Here is a 17,906-nt window from a genome sequence, read left to right on the forward strand (position 1 = left end):
GTCTCTCTGTGGATTTATTTTAAGAGATTTGTTTTAAAAATCAGAAAAGGTCTTAAATTTTAAGTATTTAAAAATCTGTTCAAATGTTTTAATCTCAGATGAAAATGCGGTGGGGGGGAGCGGGTCACATGATTTATAACCTAAAAGCTCTCTCTTCACCCTTTCCTAACAATTTTCTAATGATGAGTTAAAATAGCAAGATTCACACTAAAACACCAATTTAATATCATTGTTCCCAATTTGACAACCAGACAAGCTAAAGCAACACTGACAGCCAAAAAAGCAAAAGCTTTTCAACATGCACAGGGGTCAATGACACTTACCTGCCACTCTTAGACCATATTATAATAGGTCATGCAACATAAAACAAACAGAAGGCAAATTACTTAAAGGTCTGTGAACCCATTATTTTTCTTTTTAGAGTTAGAAAAAAAATGAATTCCTGAAATAAATACATATAATGAATTTAACTTTTCAAATTAATTATCTGCGAAGATTAAATAATTAAGGTTCACACTTACCTTTTAATATTATGCCCAAATTACTGAGCTCTGAATGGCCTTCATGAACAGATTTTGTATTCAAAGTATTTCAATAGGTACACAGAGTAACTGAAACCAAGTCAATTTTTCTCAACTGCAATAAAATTTTCCCCAAATATTGCTTCTAGTTAACAAAGCTTGAAGTAGCATTTGTCCTTTCCACCAAAATTTTTTCATAAAAATGTTTTTAGAGAATCTCAAATATTTTCAATAGAGATCTCAAATTATAAAATAATGTCCAACTAAGAGATATGAGTCTCTTACAAAAGTTCAAAAACATTTTATCACAATTTAATCTATGAAATATGACTTCCAGTTCTAGAAGGCACCAGAAATTTTACTCAAACAATTCATAGCTCAGTCATGCAAAGCAAAAGTTAAAAAGATGGCAAAGTGGAAACATTCATTTAGTGCAAGACAAACGCAGTCTACTGCAGGCAAAGAAAAATAGATATAAAATCATCTTCTCACTTTCAAAATCAAGGAAAAAATTTGGCCCCTGCTCAAGGTCTGTGCATGTCAAAACTTTAAGAAGATTCCCCATGTTAAGGTACCTGTCAAGACAAGAATGAGAAAAGAGAAAATATCCCTTTATAAAAAAGAACATCTGAAATTTACTTAAAAACAAAACAAAACAAAACAAAAAACAGTAACAGGGAAAATGTTCATTAGGCCATGAATTCGTCCTTCAGGTTACCCAGACTGTGCTCTGGCAGACAGCAAACCGGGTTCTCAAGGTGCTGATATGTAGGACCTAGAGGTGAAATGTAGTTTTCCTGTACACAATGGCACAACTGTTGCTCTAATTCTTCTTAAAATTCTCCCAAGTTTCATTAATGGCCTTATAATGAAAAATTCTTTAAGTATTCCAATAGTGCTAGTATTCTGAAAAAGAAATTTCTGATCAAGAATTATTCACATGTAATCTTGTTTAATATTGCACTGAAACAACAATTTATTTCAAAGCCAAATATTGAGAGTTTTGGCCACAGCTCACCTTTGCATTTCACCTTAAAATAGCAGAATATTAAACTACTTCCTGTATGCCGTTAAATAAAGCATGTATTTCTAACCAAATTTGGATTCTCAATAATTTGTGGAGGTTACTTAAAGTACTGATTCTGGATATGCAGCACAACTCTGATTTGTCATAAAAATTATCATAGGATTATAAGCAAACAGATTGTTGGGCATAGTCACTAAGGCATACTATTAGAATGTTCATCATAAGGCTACTTGCTTCATGGACTAATGAAAGGACAGCACTGGCTACAGACTCAACATGATTTCAGCAAATGAAAAACTAAATTATACATATGATGGTGATGCTTGCCTACGATTAAGAAAAAAGTCATGCAAACTTTGTTTGATCCCCATACTTTATTAACAAATAGTCTGGCTGGCCTTCACTGTGGTGTGAGTATAATTAATCTTTCACCTTTACCATTATGCACCAGCCGTGAAGGGCTAAGAGACTTACTTTCAAAGTCCAAGAAAAAATGTGCTGCATTGTGGTCTATGTCCCTGGTTAGCACCTTAATGAGATTACCCATGCCAGCAAACCTAAAAATAAAAATGGCAACATCATTTAGTTCCAGTAAAAAAGTTTTTAAGCAGAGGCCTGGGATTCGGCAAAGGCTGGCTTGCTCATAATTACCAACAGGTGCAGGTTTATATGCTTCTGGCATTGAAAATTTGGAACAACAAAAGCACATTCGGCTCTGAGTTTATAGCTCTTGTCCCTCTTTTCCACATATCAAAAAAGTTACATAAAGCAAAACTGGCAAAAAGATTAGATTTTTACATATAACTTGCAATATTTACATTTGATTAATATCTATGCTAGTGTTACTCCTTTAAAATGTTTGAGGCATATATTCTCAACTGAAATTAACATCAAAATAGATTTCTCAACTAAGTAAATATTGAGACCATTATTCTTAAATAACAGGGATATTGTCCTTCTTGCAGATTCAAATCCTATTGGGAATGCATGGAAAACAGTACTCAAACCACACTTAAAGACTGAAGGGAGATATCAATTAATGACCCATTTTTTAAATTTTACCACACAAAAGCCAGTATTTCTTACATTTTCTATACTCCTAAGAATAATCAAACTTTTTGTTATTTAACCCACAGATTGATTATTCAACAATATCAACTATATACAAAGTATGTAACTTAGAAGTTAACATAGCAAACAAACACAAAGGGAGCCAGCAATTATTACAACTTCATAAATTTGCAGAGGAAAAATAATGCGATGGTATAAATCTTGCTCAAGAATTTGCCATGACTCAGTGAGGATGAAGGTGGAAGGAGGGGGTCAGGAACATCCAGGAAACCAGATTCAAACCTTGTAGTTGCAGTAACTATAGGAAAGGCAGACTATGGTGTCACAGGCATCCCATACCCTCCCCTCCCCCAATCTCCATACTTTTTCTCCAAATATGGAACTACTGGTAAATGTAAATGAAACAAAATACAAAAGTAACAATATTTTTATCAATGAAAAAGAACACCTTATTGCTCACCCCTATTACAAGAAATCTGAAAAGAGCACTCCGGCCAGCTGTGCCGTGCCCCCTTCCTCCACCTACTCTCTGGACAATGGCATATGTTCCTCACTTTAAGCTTCGCAAAGAGGAAATAACAGTATATGTATAACAGTTATTTGCTTTAGAGATCAAAATCTGACGGACTGACACATACTTCTTAGAAATGTTAAAAGCAATCTAATTTATTCACAAATATGGTTAATACGAAGGATCCCCTCTTTCAAAATGATGCCCCCTATGGGAGAGGTAGGGATCTATGTTATTTTTGATATTAAAATCCCTATCACACAGAATTTCACTGGAAAGATTCTGTCCAATGTATGACACAGATGGACTACGTGAGATTAAAACTAAAAGGAAAATATTTCATCTTAATTATCTTTTACACTGTAAAGTTTAATAATACCAAACTTTTATATATAAGGAAAATATAACCATTTTTCCAAAATCATCACATCCAAATAATTACCTTAAATTGTTACTAAATCTATTCAATAAATTATTTTAGGAACATTTGGAAAAAAATATTTCACAGCTTCAATTTTTTAAAGCTTTCAAATATATACGGAGTGTCTGTTTCCAAACATATATAAATTCTCTCACTAACAAGAACCAAGAGCAAATATACAAATTACTACTTAGTGGTAACAAAACTTCAACCACAGATGGAAAATCAGTATGAGAGAGGACTGTAATTGTCTTTAAGAGGAAAAGGCAGCACACCATTTGGTGTTAAAAGAGTTTAGACTATGGAATCAAACCAAAATTCCAACTCTAGCTAAATAGCTGTTTGCCCTTGAGGATGGTAGTCAACCTTTCTGGGACTCATTTTCTTCCTCAGTAAAACACACATTTCATTGTAACCATCTTAAATAAAGGGTTATTATGAGAGTTCAATGAGATTAAACACTGACTTATTATTAGCACAGTGTATGGCACACAGAAAGCATTCAATAAAAATGCTGCCTGTTGTTATAACCCCAAAATCACAAAATAACTTAAAAAAAATAATAATGGCTCTACTTCTTTTAACACAAACCAGTCTTCAATCTGTCAATGAATTTCAATGTTATAAATCAGGGTAAATCACAAAACCCACTTTTAGCTCACTTTTGTCAAGAATATTGCTAAAATGCTGTCCTAAAATTAGTCCTATGAGACCTTCATCAAGTACAGGAGAGAGGGAGAAGGGACAGATTTAAGTTTCCTTACCTTTGTACTTGTACACACACAGTTGATCCTCAGGGAAAATACTGAAACTATCGAAGTTTGTCTGCTCCATTTTTTTACATCTACTTCTGCAAATTCCTTCCATTATTTAGTCCTTCTTTCGAGGCACCCCAGCCTAATGTGACCCTAACACCCCTCACCCTGCATCATACTTGGTCCTGACATATTCACTCTTCACAAGTACTCAAAGATTCGGAATTTTTTAATCTCTTTATCCCAAACAGTGACTCTTAGCTAGAAAATGGCCCAGTTTATCTAGTACAGGTTTCTCAACCTCAGCTCTATTAACATTTGGGGCTGGGTAATTCTTTTGTTGAGAGGGGTCCGTCTCACACTGTTAAGATCTTCAGCAGCATCCTGGGCCTCTACACGCTAGATGCCGTAGTAACCCACCACACAAGTTGTGACAACCAGAAATGATTCTGGATGGTGGCAAATGTCTCCTAGGGGGCAAACCCTACAGCACACAGGAAAGATGCTGTGCAGGCAACCCACATCATGTGTGCCTCTGAACAAAAACTCATGGAATTTTTCAAAGGTCTGAAAACAGTTCATTATAATATTATCAGTTGGCATATCTTTTTATAGGAAAAAACAAAAAAATTAAAACCATATCCCTGCTGTCTTGCATAGTTTAACTCTTCAATCAAAAACAAAACAAAACCAAAAATCCTCTCCATCCCCTCAGTGTGACTGATTTCAATGAATATGACATAATGGCTACTTGGCAGTTCTGCAAGGTACCAGACTGCCTGGGTTCAAACCCCCCAGCTCTGCCACTTTCAAGCTCTGGGACTTTAGTTAAGTGTCCTAACTTCTCCCCTCCTCAGTTTTCTCATCTATAAAATGTGTATAATAATAATATCCACTGCAGAGGGTTCATAAAATCATTAAACGGGTTAATACAAGCAAAACACTTAGTATCATGCCTGGCAAAGTGTTTGCTGCTCTCGCTCTGGCTGTTTTTAGAGTGACCTGACTGACCCACAGGATCTGTCCCCGGTAGCAGAACCTGTGGATGTGAGGCTTTGGAGCGTGTGGCAGCTGTATTTCCTGCCCTAGAGGAAGCCAGTCTGTCACAAAAGAATGAAGCTAACATGCAGTGGAGAGCCACAGAAAGCGTTCACAAGTCCTTAATTTCTGATTCTATTTGTTCCCAAGTTTCAGCTGCCATTTACCTCAGCTGAGTTTAGATTTTCCTCTGGTTTTAACATATCCTGGTTTCTTTCAATTTCCCTTTTACCTTTTTAGTTGAGTTGGGCTTCTGTCATTTGCATCTAAAAGAGTTCTGACTAATATGATTTCTAAATTTCAGATGAATAAATAAATCTGATCCAAAGGATATAAAAGATTTTTCAGAGTATATAAAACTTGGTCCAAAATACTGATATACTTTAGAGGCACTATTTCAAGGTAAATAATAAAAATTACAGCTTAGGATAATAAACTGTCATCCGATCTGAATTCAGGAGGAAAAAACTAAAGAATTTTCTTTCGATGTACTTTTTATTGTAATCCTTGGATTTAAACTAAATATTATAAATATTTACTAAATAAGCTAAGAAGAAATTTGATACAAAAAGTCAGATATAGTGTACTTTGAGTGTTTGCAATATTTTCCAAGTATTTTTGTGACTACGAGCTCTCATGTTATGTGTTTGTTTCGAAGTTGGAGGCTTATCTGGAAAGGAACATGCTCTTCCTGGCCGGTAGTCTGTGGAATGTATTTCTGAGCTCACGAAAGGCATTTAATAAATACATTAGACCATTTTCCCATAGAACATTTGAAAAGAAGTTTCTTAACTAGAATAACAGAAGCCACTAGAAATACAACTACATGGTACCGTTAATATGTTACTTCATCTTTCTAGAAAATTCCTAAGAGATGCTGTTACTTCATCTACTCTTTTGAGCTCAGGGGGTTTTTATAATACTGTCTCCTATGCCTGGAATGCCACTTCCAAGGGCTCTCCCACGGCTGGCTTCTGTTCACCCTTCAGGCCTCACCTCAAATGCCCCTCTTCAGAGAGGTTTTGTCTGCCAACCTCACCAACAGTAGTTGCGCCTAATGCAATCTAAGTGACTACGTTTGTTTACTGTCAGTTTTCTTCACAGCCTATTTATAAATTTAATAAATACTTCTTGGTGGGGGAAGAAGGAAGAAAACCTTGTAAACATACTGACAAGATTCACTATAAACCACGGTTCCTTAAACACAGCACTATTAACATGCGAACTATATAATTCCTTGTCGTGGGGCTGTCCCGTACATTGTGGGATGCTTAGCAGCATCCCAGGCCACTACCCCTTAGATACCTGGTATCACCCCACGCCCAGCTGTGACCACCAACAATGTCTCAAGATATCGCCAGATACTCCCTAGGGGGCAAAACTGCCCCCAGTTAAGAACTACTGCTTTCAACGTGTGACCACAGACATGAAGCGCACTCTCAGGTTAGCCTAGCAACCCTACTCCTACCTGCAATCACTCTTCCTCCCCCTCCACCAGCTGACCATTCCCCAAGGCTTTGTAAAAACATCTCCTCAAACCTCAATCTGGGCTTCCCTGGTGGCACAGTGGTTGGGAGTCCGCCTGCCGATGCAGGGGACACGGGTTCGTGCCCCGGTCCGGGAAGATCCCACATGCCACGGAGCGGCTGGGCCCGTGAGCCATGGCCGCTGAGCCTGCGCGTCTGGAGCCTGTGCTCCGCAATGGGAGAGGCCACAACGGTGAGAGGCCCGCGTACCGCAAAAAAAAAAAAAAAAAAAAAAAAAAACCTCAATCTATCTTCCATCCTCACATGAAGAAATGACCTCCCTACATCTTTTACCCGCAAAAACCAAGAAAAGGAAACACCTACTATCCTTTCTACCCCCCTTTCTTCATCAGTAACCACTCACTTTACCTCTGCACCTGTTCCTGATAGACAACCTTTCCTCAGGGCACCCGTTCTCCTATTCTCTATATGAAAAGCAAAGCTTCGTGTCCCTTCTCCGACCACATCGTCCTGCCCGTCCTCTTTATAGCAACCTGTCAAATGAGCTGTCTGTAGTTGTATCTTCCTACTTTTCCTCTTCTCATTGTCTCAACTCATTCCAATCTGGCTTTTACACCCACCACTACGATGAAGCTGGTCCCTGTCAAGCTCACGGAAACCTTCATCTGGCTAAATCCAAAGGGCAATTCTCACACCTCAACTCACTGGACCTCTTAATAGCCTTTGACCCAATTTATCATTTGCTCCTTCCCGACACACTTTCTTCATTTGACATTTAGGACACCACATTCTCCTGAGCTTCCTTCCTGCTTTATGGCTATTCTTTTTCTGGATCCTTTCCTTTGGCATACATGCAGTTATTTCTCCCACCTTAATGCAAAACAAAAACCTATCTTCATTCTACTTCCCTCCCCAGCTCCCACCCTATTCCCTGCTTCTCTGTGCAGCAAACTCCTTAAGAAGAGTTGCCTACACTCATTGTCTTTTATTTCTCTCCTTCTACCCTCTGTTAAGCCCACTCCAACCTGGCTTTTTGCCCAATCCTATACCACCAAAATTGGCCTGGCAAGGTCATCAAATAACATCCACTGCTAATTCCAATGGTCAGTTCTCAAGTCCATACCTTATTTCACCTGTCAGGAGCATATGACACTCTCTCCTCAATATACTTTTATCATTAGCTTAAAGGATACTCTCCCTCACTTCCTTCACCGCTATACCAGTCCGGTTCGTACCACCATTGCCTCTTGCTCAGATTACTTCCAAAGCCTCCTAACTGCTTCTACCTTTGCCTCCTACTACAATCTCTTCTTCTTGTAAGAGGCAAAGCAATCTTTTAAAAATACAAATGGACCACATCCTTTCTGTGCTCAAAAACATGCAATGGCTTACTCCTACATTCAGAATAAAATCCAAACTCCTCACCAGGTCGAACAAAACCCTACATGATCTGTCCCCAACTCACTCTGGCCTCATCTCCCATCACTCTCCACAACAGCCTGTTGCAGTTTCTCTAACACAGCAAGTTTCTCTCTCCTTGGAGCCTCTGTACCTGCCTTTCCCTGGCCTGGGATGCTTTGTCCACAGACCTTTAAATGAGAAGCTACTGCACTTCATGTGGTCGTTGCTTTAATTAGACCACCTCAGAGAGCACCTCCTTCACCAATCCATCCATAATACCTCTTCCTCTCTCTCCTCTCTAGCCCCTTCCCAAATTGATGGTTAGCACCATCTAACACACATTCATTCCTTTGATTATCTGTTTAGTCTGTCTTCTACTGCAAGGTGAACTTTTAAGGAGACAGGAGCTTTGTTTTGTACGCTACTCTATCCCCAGCACCCAGAGTAACGCCTACGATGTTGTAGGTAGTAACAAATATGTGTTCAATAATTCCATGATCAAAAATACACATAGAAAACAAAACTTTGTCTGTAAAATTACAGGAGTATTTCAAGGAGAGACGAAAGACCAAAATAAATACTGACAACTGAAAACTATGAGTTGAAAAAAGAAAAAAAATGGTCTGAGAATTTAGGAAGAGCTCACTGCCTTCTCAGTCAAATAAATGAAGACAGTCCTTCCCTCCCCCCGCCCTCCCATAAAAACCATTAATTTTATGTACAAAAATTTTAAATTTTTGAAATGTTAAATATTAGGGAAATAAACTGACAGACACTATGAATATCAAGAAAATTACAGTTTGCCAAGATAACTTAGGAAGAACATAATATCCTCCCATAGCCATAAATATGGCTCCAAAATATAAATAAGAATTGAGACTAGCCTGTATCAGAATTCTGATCTTTGTAAAACTGAACAGCACTCATAACATTAAATTTTAAACCCACATTTTAAAGCTTATTCTATTTAATTTCCTTTAGACCATACATCCTCCAAAAAAGTCCTATTTGGGAATTCTTCACATCTTCTGATAAAAAATTAAAAGCAGAGTGTCAATTCTGTCCCCTCAAAATTTTACAAGGAGGACAAACTCCAAAATCAAGCCAATATCCATTACCATCTTCAACTCAGATAAATGCATAAAGAACGCAGAGAAATGTGGTGTTAAGAAAATAAGGAGATACTGAAAACATACGTTGTTCTAATAAAACCACCAAACAATAGATTTCATAAGAATGCCTTAATACAATCCCATTTCTTCCAATTTACGGGGACTAAAAATGTGTGAATGTGGGCTTCCCTGGTGGCGCAGTGGTTGAGAGTCCACCTGCTGATGCAGGGGACACGGGTTCATGCCCCGGTCCGGGAAGATCCCACATGCCGCGGAGCAGCTGGGCCCGTGAGCCATGGCCGCTGAGCCTGCGCTCCGCAGCGGGAGAGGCCACAACAGTGAGAGGCCCACGTACCACAAAAAAAAAAAAAAAAAGTGTGAATGTGAAAAAACTTGTCAAAATGATCACTAGAAACTACCATTTTTAGTGTTAAAAACAAATAATTTCTTATATTTACCCAAGCTCTGAATCCTAGGCAAAAAGGTCTTCTAGAAAACATACTACCAGACAATGTTCCTGAACTATATGCTGTTGCATATAAAATATTACTTAATATTAAATATGCTATTTCTCAATCTTACAGATATTCAGACCTGTAGAAGCAACTGAAAATCTTTAAAATTGACAAGATGGTGAGTTACTCTGGAATGCAACTATGCTTCTGCTTTACTTGTCAACCAAGAAATTTCTGGTTCTCATGTAACATGTACCGTGACTCTGAAGCAACATTAACAGAATGGAAAATCAGTAATAAAAATATGATACAATGTTCACTGACAATGGTACACACATGATGAAGGCCAGGAATCACAAGTTCACACTCTTTGGCTGTGTATTCAAAAACTATAACACAATGTAACATCACAAAATGTAGTATTTTGCACAAGCAAAAAATAATGAATCGCTTTAATAATTGTCCTTCCAAAGACAAGCTACCAGAGATACAAAGGAGTCTGGAATCGCTTTGCCACTCATATATTCAACCAAGTAGTTATTACATGTTTAAAAATCTGCTTTAACGTAAAAAGCATCAATATTGCACTAAGATAATTAATGCCAACAGCAAAAAAATCACTAATAACTTCCACCTGCTGGAGCCTGTTGAAGAAATAACAAAATTGATGTGCTGGAAGAGAGCAATTACAGAAATATGATAAGACACATGCTGGAAAAAGCCTTCTAATCAATCTATTACACAGAAAACGTTGCAATTTGGTGAATAAAAAAGTGAAAGGCAAGTAGAAACTATCCTGAAAACCAGTTATGTAACTCCAGTGCCACATTTCTAGGTCTAAGGTTTAAGGATAAACATTTCTCAAATGATTACATAAAGCAGAAAGTACAGGCTAAAATAGTAGAAACTTCAAAATGATTCAAATGATATCAACAATCTCATTTAGCAAGTCTGCCTCTGAAATCCAGGCACCATCTTTTTCAAACAGTGCACAAAGTCTTGTTTGCAGAACTGCTCCTAAACTGCATCACCACATGATTTGAAACAAGTGTCGATTTAAAAATGAACAGCAGAAGTGACTCCAGGAGTGATCCAGCAGCTGACAACAGGGCAAGAATAAAAATTTCAATATATCAAACTTTTAAAATCTGACTACTACAATTAGTAACATTATAATAATTAAATTTTGATAAAATTTCAGATTTATTCATGCATCTCAGAAGTTCATTCTGTGATGATTTTCAGCTTTGGCCTTGGCTGAATATTGATTATTGGCCAAATGTGTATTTGATGTACCCCGATACAAGTACACAAAGGAAATATTCAACATAGGGCAGAGTTAATATTCAATAAATATCTAATGAATTAATTTAATGACTGTAAATACGTGGATCCAATGTTATTTCTTTTATGTAAAGGATCAGTTAGGTACCCAATAATTTAAAGGAGAAGTAAAATCATAATTCCTTCTTAGCTTCTGATAATGCTGCAACTCACATTAGGAACAGAGCAGTTAATGGTATTAAACATGATAATTTTACGTAAGAAGCTGAAATAGTTGAGTGCCAGTACAATGGAGAGAAATAACCAACTCAAGCAAGTCTATCAAAAAGTATGTGTGTTGGGGCTTCCCTGCTGGCACAGTGGTTGAGAGTCCGCCTGCCGATGCAGGGGACATGGGTTCGTGCCCCGGTCCGGGAGGATCCCACATGCCACGGAGCGGCTGGGCCCGTGAGCCATGGCCGCTGAGCCTGCGCGTCCGGAGCCTGTGCTCCGCAGCGGGAGAGGCCACAACAGTGAGAGGCCCGCGTACCGCAAAAAAAAAAAAAAGTATGTGTAATAATTATCATGACGTTATGCCATTTGCTTTCCTGATGGCACTGCAAATGCACATCACACCCTAACCTTCTCACACCTACTTCTCCACTTTCCTTTCCCCCTTTCTTCCCAACAAGAGAATCTGCTAAACAGAATCTTTTGTTCTAACACAATGACAGTGACTGGCAACAAATATCTGTTCAGTAAATAGCACAACCGAGATTTCCCTTTTGCTCTTGCCCTTGCTGTTTTCTAATATTTTTGTGGTAAACATGCTTAAGCAGAACCTTGAGCTCCCAGGACTGCAACTCTCTCCCCACATCTGGTTCCACTGAACTTGCAAAATAAGTAGACTCAGCGTTCTCTCTGGGACTCTGGATTCATACAGCGTTTTTTCCGTTCCACCTGTACCCCTAGAGCATGAGCTATCCAAGAACAAAAATTCTGAGAGGAAGCATGAAAATGCTGTTATTGTCGTCCTTAAATCAACATGGCTAAACGAATGCTGTGGAGTCAGAGGTGGACAGTGATGGTTTGTTACCTATTTCTCACACCCCCAAGCCTATCCTTCTATAATCTGCTTTGTGATGTTGGGGAAAGGCAGCTGTGAAGTGTACGTCCTAGACTACTTTGTCAGCTGACTTCTCAGTATATTCCATCTGTGAGAACCACTAAAAAAGAAAACTAGAAGGTGGGAAGAAAGAAGGTTTCTCTGTTTTTCAAGTCCTGTCAGCATTCCCTGTGAACAAAAGACAGCTATGGTTTCAAGCTCTAGCTTCTTGTGGAACTCCTGGCAGCAGCAAAATGCCAGGCCCCCTTCAGAGGTCTAAGCTTCCAGCCTTCCTCCTTCACACACCTAAATTCTGCCTAATCCATCTCTTGCCTTTTCTCCCCCAGCTTTAGGAGTGATGGTTACTTCCTGTGGTTACCACTAACATCTCAGTTACTGGACTTCCCTGGTAGTGCAGTGGTTAAGAATCCGCCTGGCGGGCTTCCCTGGTGGCGCGGCGGTTGAGAGTCCACCTGCTGATGCAGGGGACATGGGTTCGTGCCCCGGTCCGGGAAGATCCCACATGCCGCGGAGTGGCTGGGCCCGTGAGCCATGGCTGCTGAGCCTGTGCATCCGGAGCCTGTGCTCCGCAATGGGAGAGGCCATAGCAGTGAGAGGCCCGCGTACTGCAAAAAAAAAAAAAAAGAATCCGCCTGCCAATGCAGGGGACATGGGTTCGAGCCCTGGTCCGGGAAGATCCTACATGCTGCGGATCAACTAAGCCCATGCGCCACAACTACTGAGCCTGCGTTCTAGAGCCCGCGAGCCACAACCACTGAGCCTGCGCGCCACAACTACTGAAGCCCGTGTGCCTAGAGCCCGTGCTCCGCAACAAGAGAAGCCACCACAATGAGAAGCCCGTGCTCCGCAACGAAGAGTAGGCCCCGCTCGCCACAACTAGAGAAAGCCGGTGTGCAGCAACAAAGACCCAATGCAGCCAAAAATAAATAAATCATTTTTTAAAATTTCAAAATATCTCAGTTACCTCTTGTGATATAATGAGAAATATATATTTGGCCTTTATCACCAGTTCCTAACACAGAGCTCCTAAATCCCTGGAATTTCCTGGGTGGCAGGAGCCTCTTTTGTTTTTTAGATGATACTTGGCAAGCCCCTAGTTAGCTTCAAGATGGGGACTGGTTGCCACAAAGACCAAGGCATGACTAGCGAGTTGGAACTTTCAGCCCCATCTCCTGACCTCTGGGGAGGGGAGAAGGACTGGAGATTCCCACAGAGCTGGGATTCAGGCTGGGGCGGCCTGTCTCCATGTGCCCTTAGCCACTCTGCTCTACTGAAATATGGCTTGACGTCAAATCAGAGAGAGCCTTAGACGTCAGGTTAAGGAATTTTATTCTCTACAATGAATATACTCTGTAATGGAAGGGTCATGGGTGGCATTAAACATTTTTTAATTGTAAAAAAGGAATTGAGTTTCATCATCAATAGCCAATGATTTATCATCAGTCATGCCTACATAATGGAGCCTCCCAGTTGGTAAACGCATCTACATGCTGGGAGGGTGGCACAGCCCAACTCTACGGGGACAGAAGTTCCCATGCTCAGTATACTTCCAGACCTCACCCTATGTACCTCTTCACCTGGCTGTTCATTTGTACCCTTTATAAAATCCTTTATAATAATCTGGAATGAGTAAGTAAAGTGTTTTCCTGAGTTCTGTGAGTCATTAAAGCAGATTGTTGAACCTGAGAAGGGGGTCGTGGGAAGCCCCAATATCTAGCTGGTTGTTCAGAAGTAGAGGAGGCCTAGGATTTGAGACAGGCATCTAGAGTGGAGAGCAGTCTTGTAGGATGCAGCCCTTAACCTGTGGGGTCTACACTCACTCCACATAGTGTTAGAATCAAATGAATTATAGGACACCTAGACGGTGTCTGGAGAGCTGAAGAATTGGCTGGTGTGGGGAAAAAAGCCCACACATTTGGTGTCAGAGGCGGTGCCGGAAAACAGTCCAGAATTGGTGACAGAAGTTGTCTTAAGTAAAAACACAGACCCCAGCATCCTCTTTTTGCTCAGGCTTCCAACACTTGCGTAAATAAATACATAAATTAAATTTCCTGTTTTAAAATACCTAGCAAGGTTTCTGCTTTCCTAGTTGAAATCTGACTTATACAGAGGAGCTCACAGAGAGTAGCTTAATTCTTAACCTTACCAACACTATCTAATCTATCATCACCAGGTATTAGTGTACCTCTTAATAAAGTGACTCTTTGATTCTCTTTACTCTGCAAAATATAAAGAAAGAGAAGCATGATCCAGGTATTCCTGGGTGCCCAGCTACAATACCATCATACTAGTACTAAAATCTCACCACCAATCCCTAGCACAATGTATTTTATTAGTCTAGTGATTAACATGGAGTTAAGCTACTTGCCTTAAAGAAATATGACATAAACAAAGAATGGAATGAAAATTGGGAGACTTGATTTCTAGTTTTGACTCTATCACAAAATATGTGACTTTACACAGGTCAGTTTACTTGGTAGACTGAATGTCTCACATTTCTTCTGGCTCTGATTCTACATATGGTACGATATGCTGACATCTAGTGGATACACTTAAATTTAGTATTTTAAAAAGAAAAATTTTAGTTAAGCTATTTTATTTAAAAAATTTTTTTTCAATTAATTTATTTATTTTTGGTCATGTTGGGTCTTTGTTGCTGCGTGTGGGCTTTCTCTAGTTGTGGCGAGCAGGGCTATTCTTCGTTGCGGTGCACAGGCTTCTCATTGCGGTGGCTTTTCTTGTTGCAGAGCACGGGTTATAGGCATGCGGGCTTCAGTAGTTGCGGCGTGTGGGCTCAGTAGTTGTGGCTCACAGGCCCTAGAGCGCAGGCTCGGTAGTTGTGGCGCACGGGCTTAGCTGCTCCTTGGCATGTGGGATCTTCCCGGACCAGGGCTCAAACTCGTGTCCCCTGCATTGGCAGGTAGATTCCTAACCACTGTGCCACCAGGGAATTCCCAGTTAAGCTATTTTAAATAAAACACTCACTAGGATGCCTGGCTATGTGCAATAAGTACAATAAATTAGGAGACCAATGTTGCTCCTTAAATGGAAGTGAGCCATAATAAAAGAGTATTACATCAGATTATCATGGCATCTTGGAGTTTGATTCAAAGATTACTAGTACTAGTACTCTTCTATGTACCCAGCCATTAAAAAATTAAACCACCAATGCAAATTAGCTGCCTGAGTTGCAAATTTAGAGGAAAGAAATGCTTCCTGCTCTAATGTCCTGCATTCAGGGACAGACAAAGGTTATGAGAAGGACCAGTACAAGTAAATAATTTAGGAGTATACAGGATGGTGTGTGATGGAAATATTAAATCAAAACAAAACAAAACTGAAACTCAGAATTACCTATTTTATAAGGATTTATTATGAAAGTTTCTCTTTAAAAAAATATGATCATTGAACTGAATTCACTCTCTTAAAATTTACCACTATTTTCAAATCCAGGAAAAAATTATATATACCTATAGGTGGTAAAAATATATATGTTAAAATGCAAGGGAATGATAAACACAAAATTTAAGATACTGGTTATCTCTGGCAAGGGACAGGGCCATAGTACTGGGAAACTTCAAAGGTTTAGGAAATACTCTAGTCCCTCAATTACTGGTGGATTCATGGAAATCTTTTATTTTTAGGCTTTTAAATTCACAAATAAAGGTATACATTCTTTTGTCTGTATCAATAATTCTAAAAATTTTAAAACTAAAGCCACTGATGCTCAGAAGACATGTGACTCAAAGATGCCCAACAAAAATGACCAGAGTGGAATTCAGGTGCCTGAACTCTCCCAAAACACATGCAGCAATGCATGGATGGTCTATTAAATGAAAATCTTACCATTATAAAACCCTAACTGTTATATCTAGCTGTTTACAGTGCCTGGTTGTTGCCATTGCTGTTTTAAATCAAACAATCTTTCCTTGGCTCCTATCTGCCAATCACTGTGACAAAGACTGAATAGCTGGCATTGAAAAATTCTCAGACAACTGGAAGAGACCAGATAGATAATGTGACATGCTCCCATAAAGAAGCATGCCAACACCTCTATGAACATACAGAAAAAGGAACACCTAACCAAAGGCTTCCCAGAGGAGCTGATTCTTAATTTTCTTATATCTCTTTAAATTAGGAAATAATTCAAACATTAAAGAGTATATTCACATACTCTACCACCCAGCAATAACTTTTTGCCATAGTTGCTTCAGACTCTGGCCTATTTTTTTTGTGTAGTTAATATCCCAACCTCCCCCAACCAACTTTCCTCTCTTCCCCTCTCACATCTCCTAAGGTAATCAGCATCTTCAAAATATGCTTCCTTGCCAAACATATTTTAAAAATTTTACTGCGAAGGTACGTATTCATAAACAACATAGTACTGTTCTGCTTTTCAATCTGCATACTGTCCATACTCCTTTAAAACTCACTTTTCCCACTCAATGGTGTTTTGAGAATTATCCACGTTCAGTCATTTTAGATGTTACATACTACGCCACTGTTCAAAGAAACCAGTTTGGTTATTCATTCCCCTACCGAGGGACAATGGATGCTCAATTTCTCTCTGTTAACGAGTTATACTTTACACACACCACCCATACTTTGTGCCCACGTAGAAGAGTTTCCACAGAACAGCTATTTAGAAATCAAAAGGCAGCTTTAACTTCACTAGACTGTACCAAATTGCTCTCCAAAGTACTTCTATCAATGCACTGTTCCACTAGCAAAAGATTTCCTCTCTCTTAGCCTGCAAAACCTCAAGCTTTAATTTTTAGATTGTGAAATATCTGATGTTTTAATTTGCATTTTCTTGATTACCAGTAATAAATGTGTATTTCTTTGTATGTTTATAGGCCATTTGTAAAATGTATGTTCATATCCTTTGCCACCTGTGCCATTTATTTTTTCCACTGTCTCTCAGGCCCACACCTACCTTTGCATACACTACTCTACTCCATACTGCTGGGGCCTTCGGATCTGTAAACGACATCCCCTAGACATCCTGCCCTGCCAGCTGGGTTCCTGTTAGGTAATTCCGATAAGCGGCACTAGAGGGCGAGGAGAAGGCTGAAGAAAGAGAGAAGCTTTCTGCTTCTAGCCAAGACAGACTAGCAGTTGCTGTAGAAGTTTGGTTGGGGTGATTCCGGTATCCAATGCCCCAGTTAGAGACAGAAGTCTAGCAGAGGTAGCAGCTTATCTCTGGTGGCAGCAGGCAACACCCCACCTTTTTTGTCACTCTATTCCCCTCCTTCTCCCTTTTGCTCTTCCAGTCTTTCTAATACCTTTAATAACCAATCCTCTATTTGAATTACTCAGAGTATGTTTTCCTAACTTGACTCCAACTGATACACCACCCATTTTTTCCCCCAACTGGGCTTTAGGAATTCTAAATACCAATCTTTTGATGCTTATATACATGGCAAATACTTTCTCCTAGTCCGTAATATGTCTTAACTTTGTTTATGGTGCCCTTTGTTCCATGCAATCCGATTTTTCATCATTTTTTTGTGGTCTGTGCTTATTGTTTAAGTAATGCTTCATCCCCAAAACTACTTAGCAATTCTTGGCCTTTTATTCACTCATGTGATTGTCAGGTTCTACAAAAAAAAAATCTTGATGGGACTTTGATTTGATTTTCCATTAAATATATATATATATATATATATATATATATATATATATAAAATTCTGAGACAAAATTTCCATTTTTATAAA

General features: G+C 39.2%; 1 protein-coding gene across 3 annotated transcripts in view; it reads right to left on the bottom strand.

Moving 5' to 3' along the window:
• Positions 1–17,906, bottom strand: part of CYRIB (CYFIP related Rac1 interactor B) — a 156,548-nt gene that overhangs the window by 30,043 nt on the left and 108,599 nt on the right. For 2 of the 3 annotated variants that reach the window (XM_007447984.1, XM_007447985.1), the window contains one exon: positions 1,014–1,096. In XM_007447984.1, coding sequence (XP_007448046.1) covers positions 1,014–1,086 — 73 coding nt within the window. In that variant the 5' untranslated portion in view covers positions 1,087–1,096. Of the gene's footprint in view, positions 1–1,013; positions 1,097–2,022; positions 2,096–17,906 lie in introns of those variants that run through there. The other variant, XM_007447986.1, reaches the window with a different exon arrangement.

This window comes from Lipotes vexillifer, unplaced genomic scaffold, assembly GCF_000442215.2.
Source record: "Lipotes vexillifer unplaced genomic scaffold, Lipotes_vexillifer_v1.1 scaffold796, whole genome shotgun sequence".
Taxonomy (NCBI): Eukaryota; Metazoa; Chordata; class Mammalia; order Artiodactyla; family Lipotidae; genus Lipotes; species Lipotes vexillifer.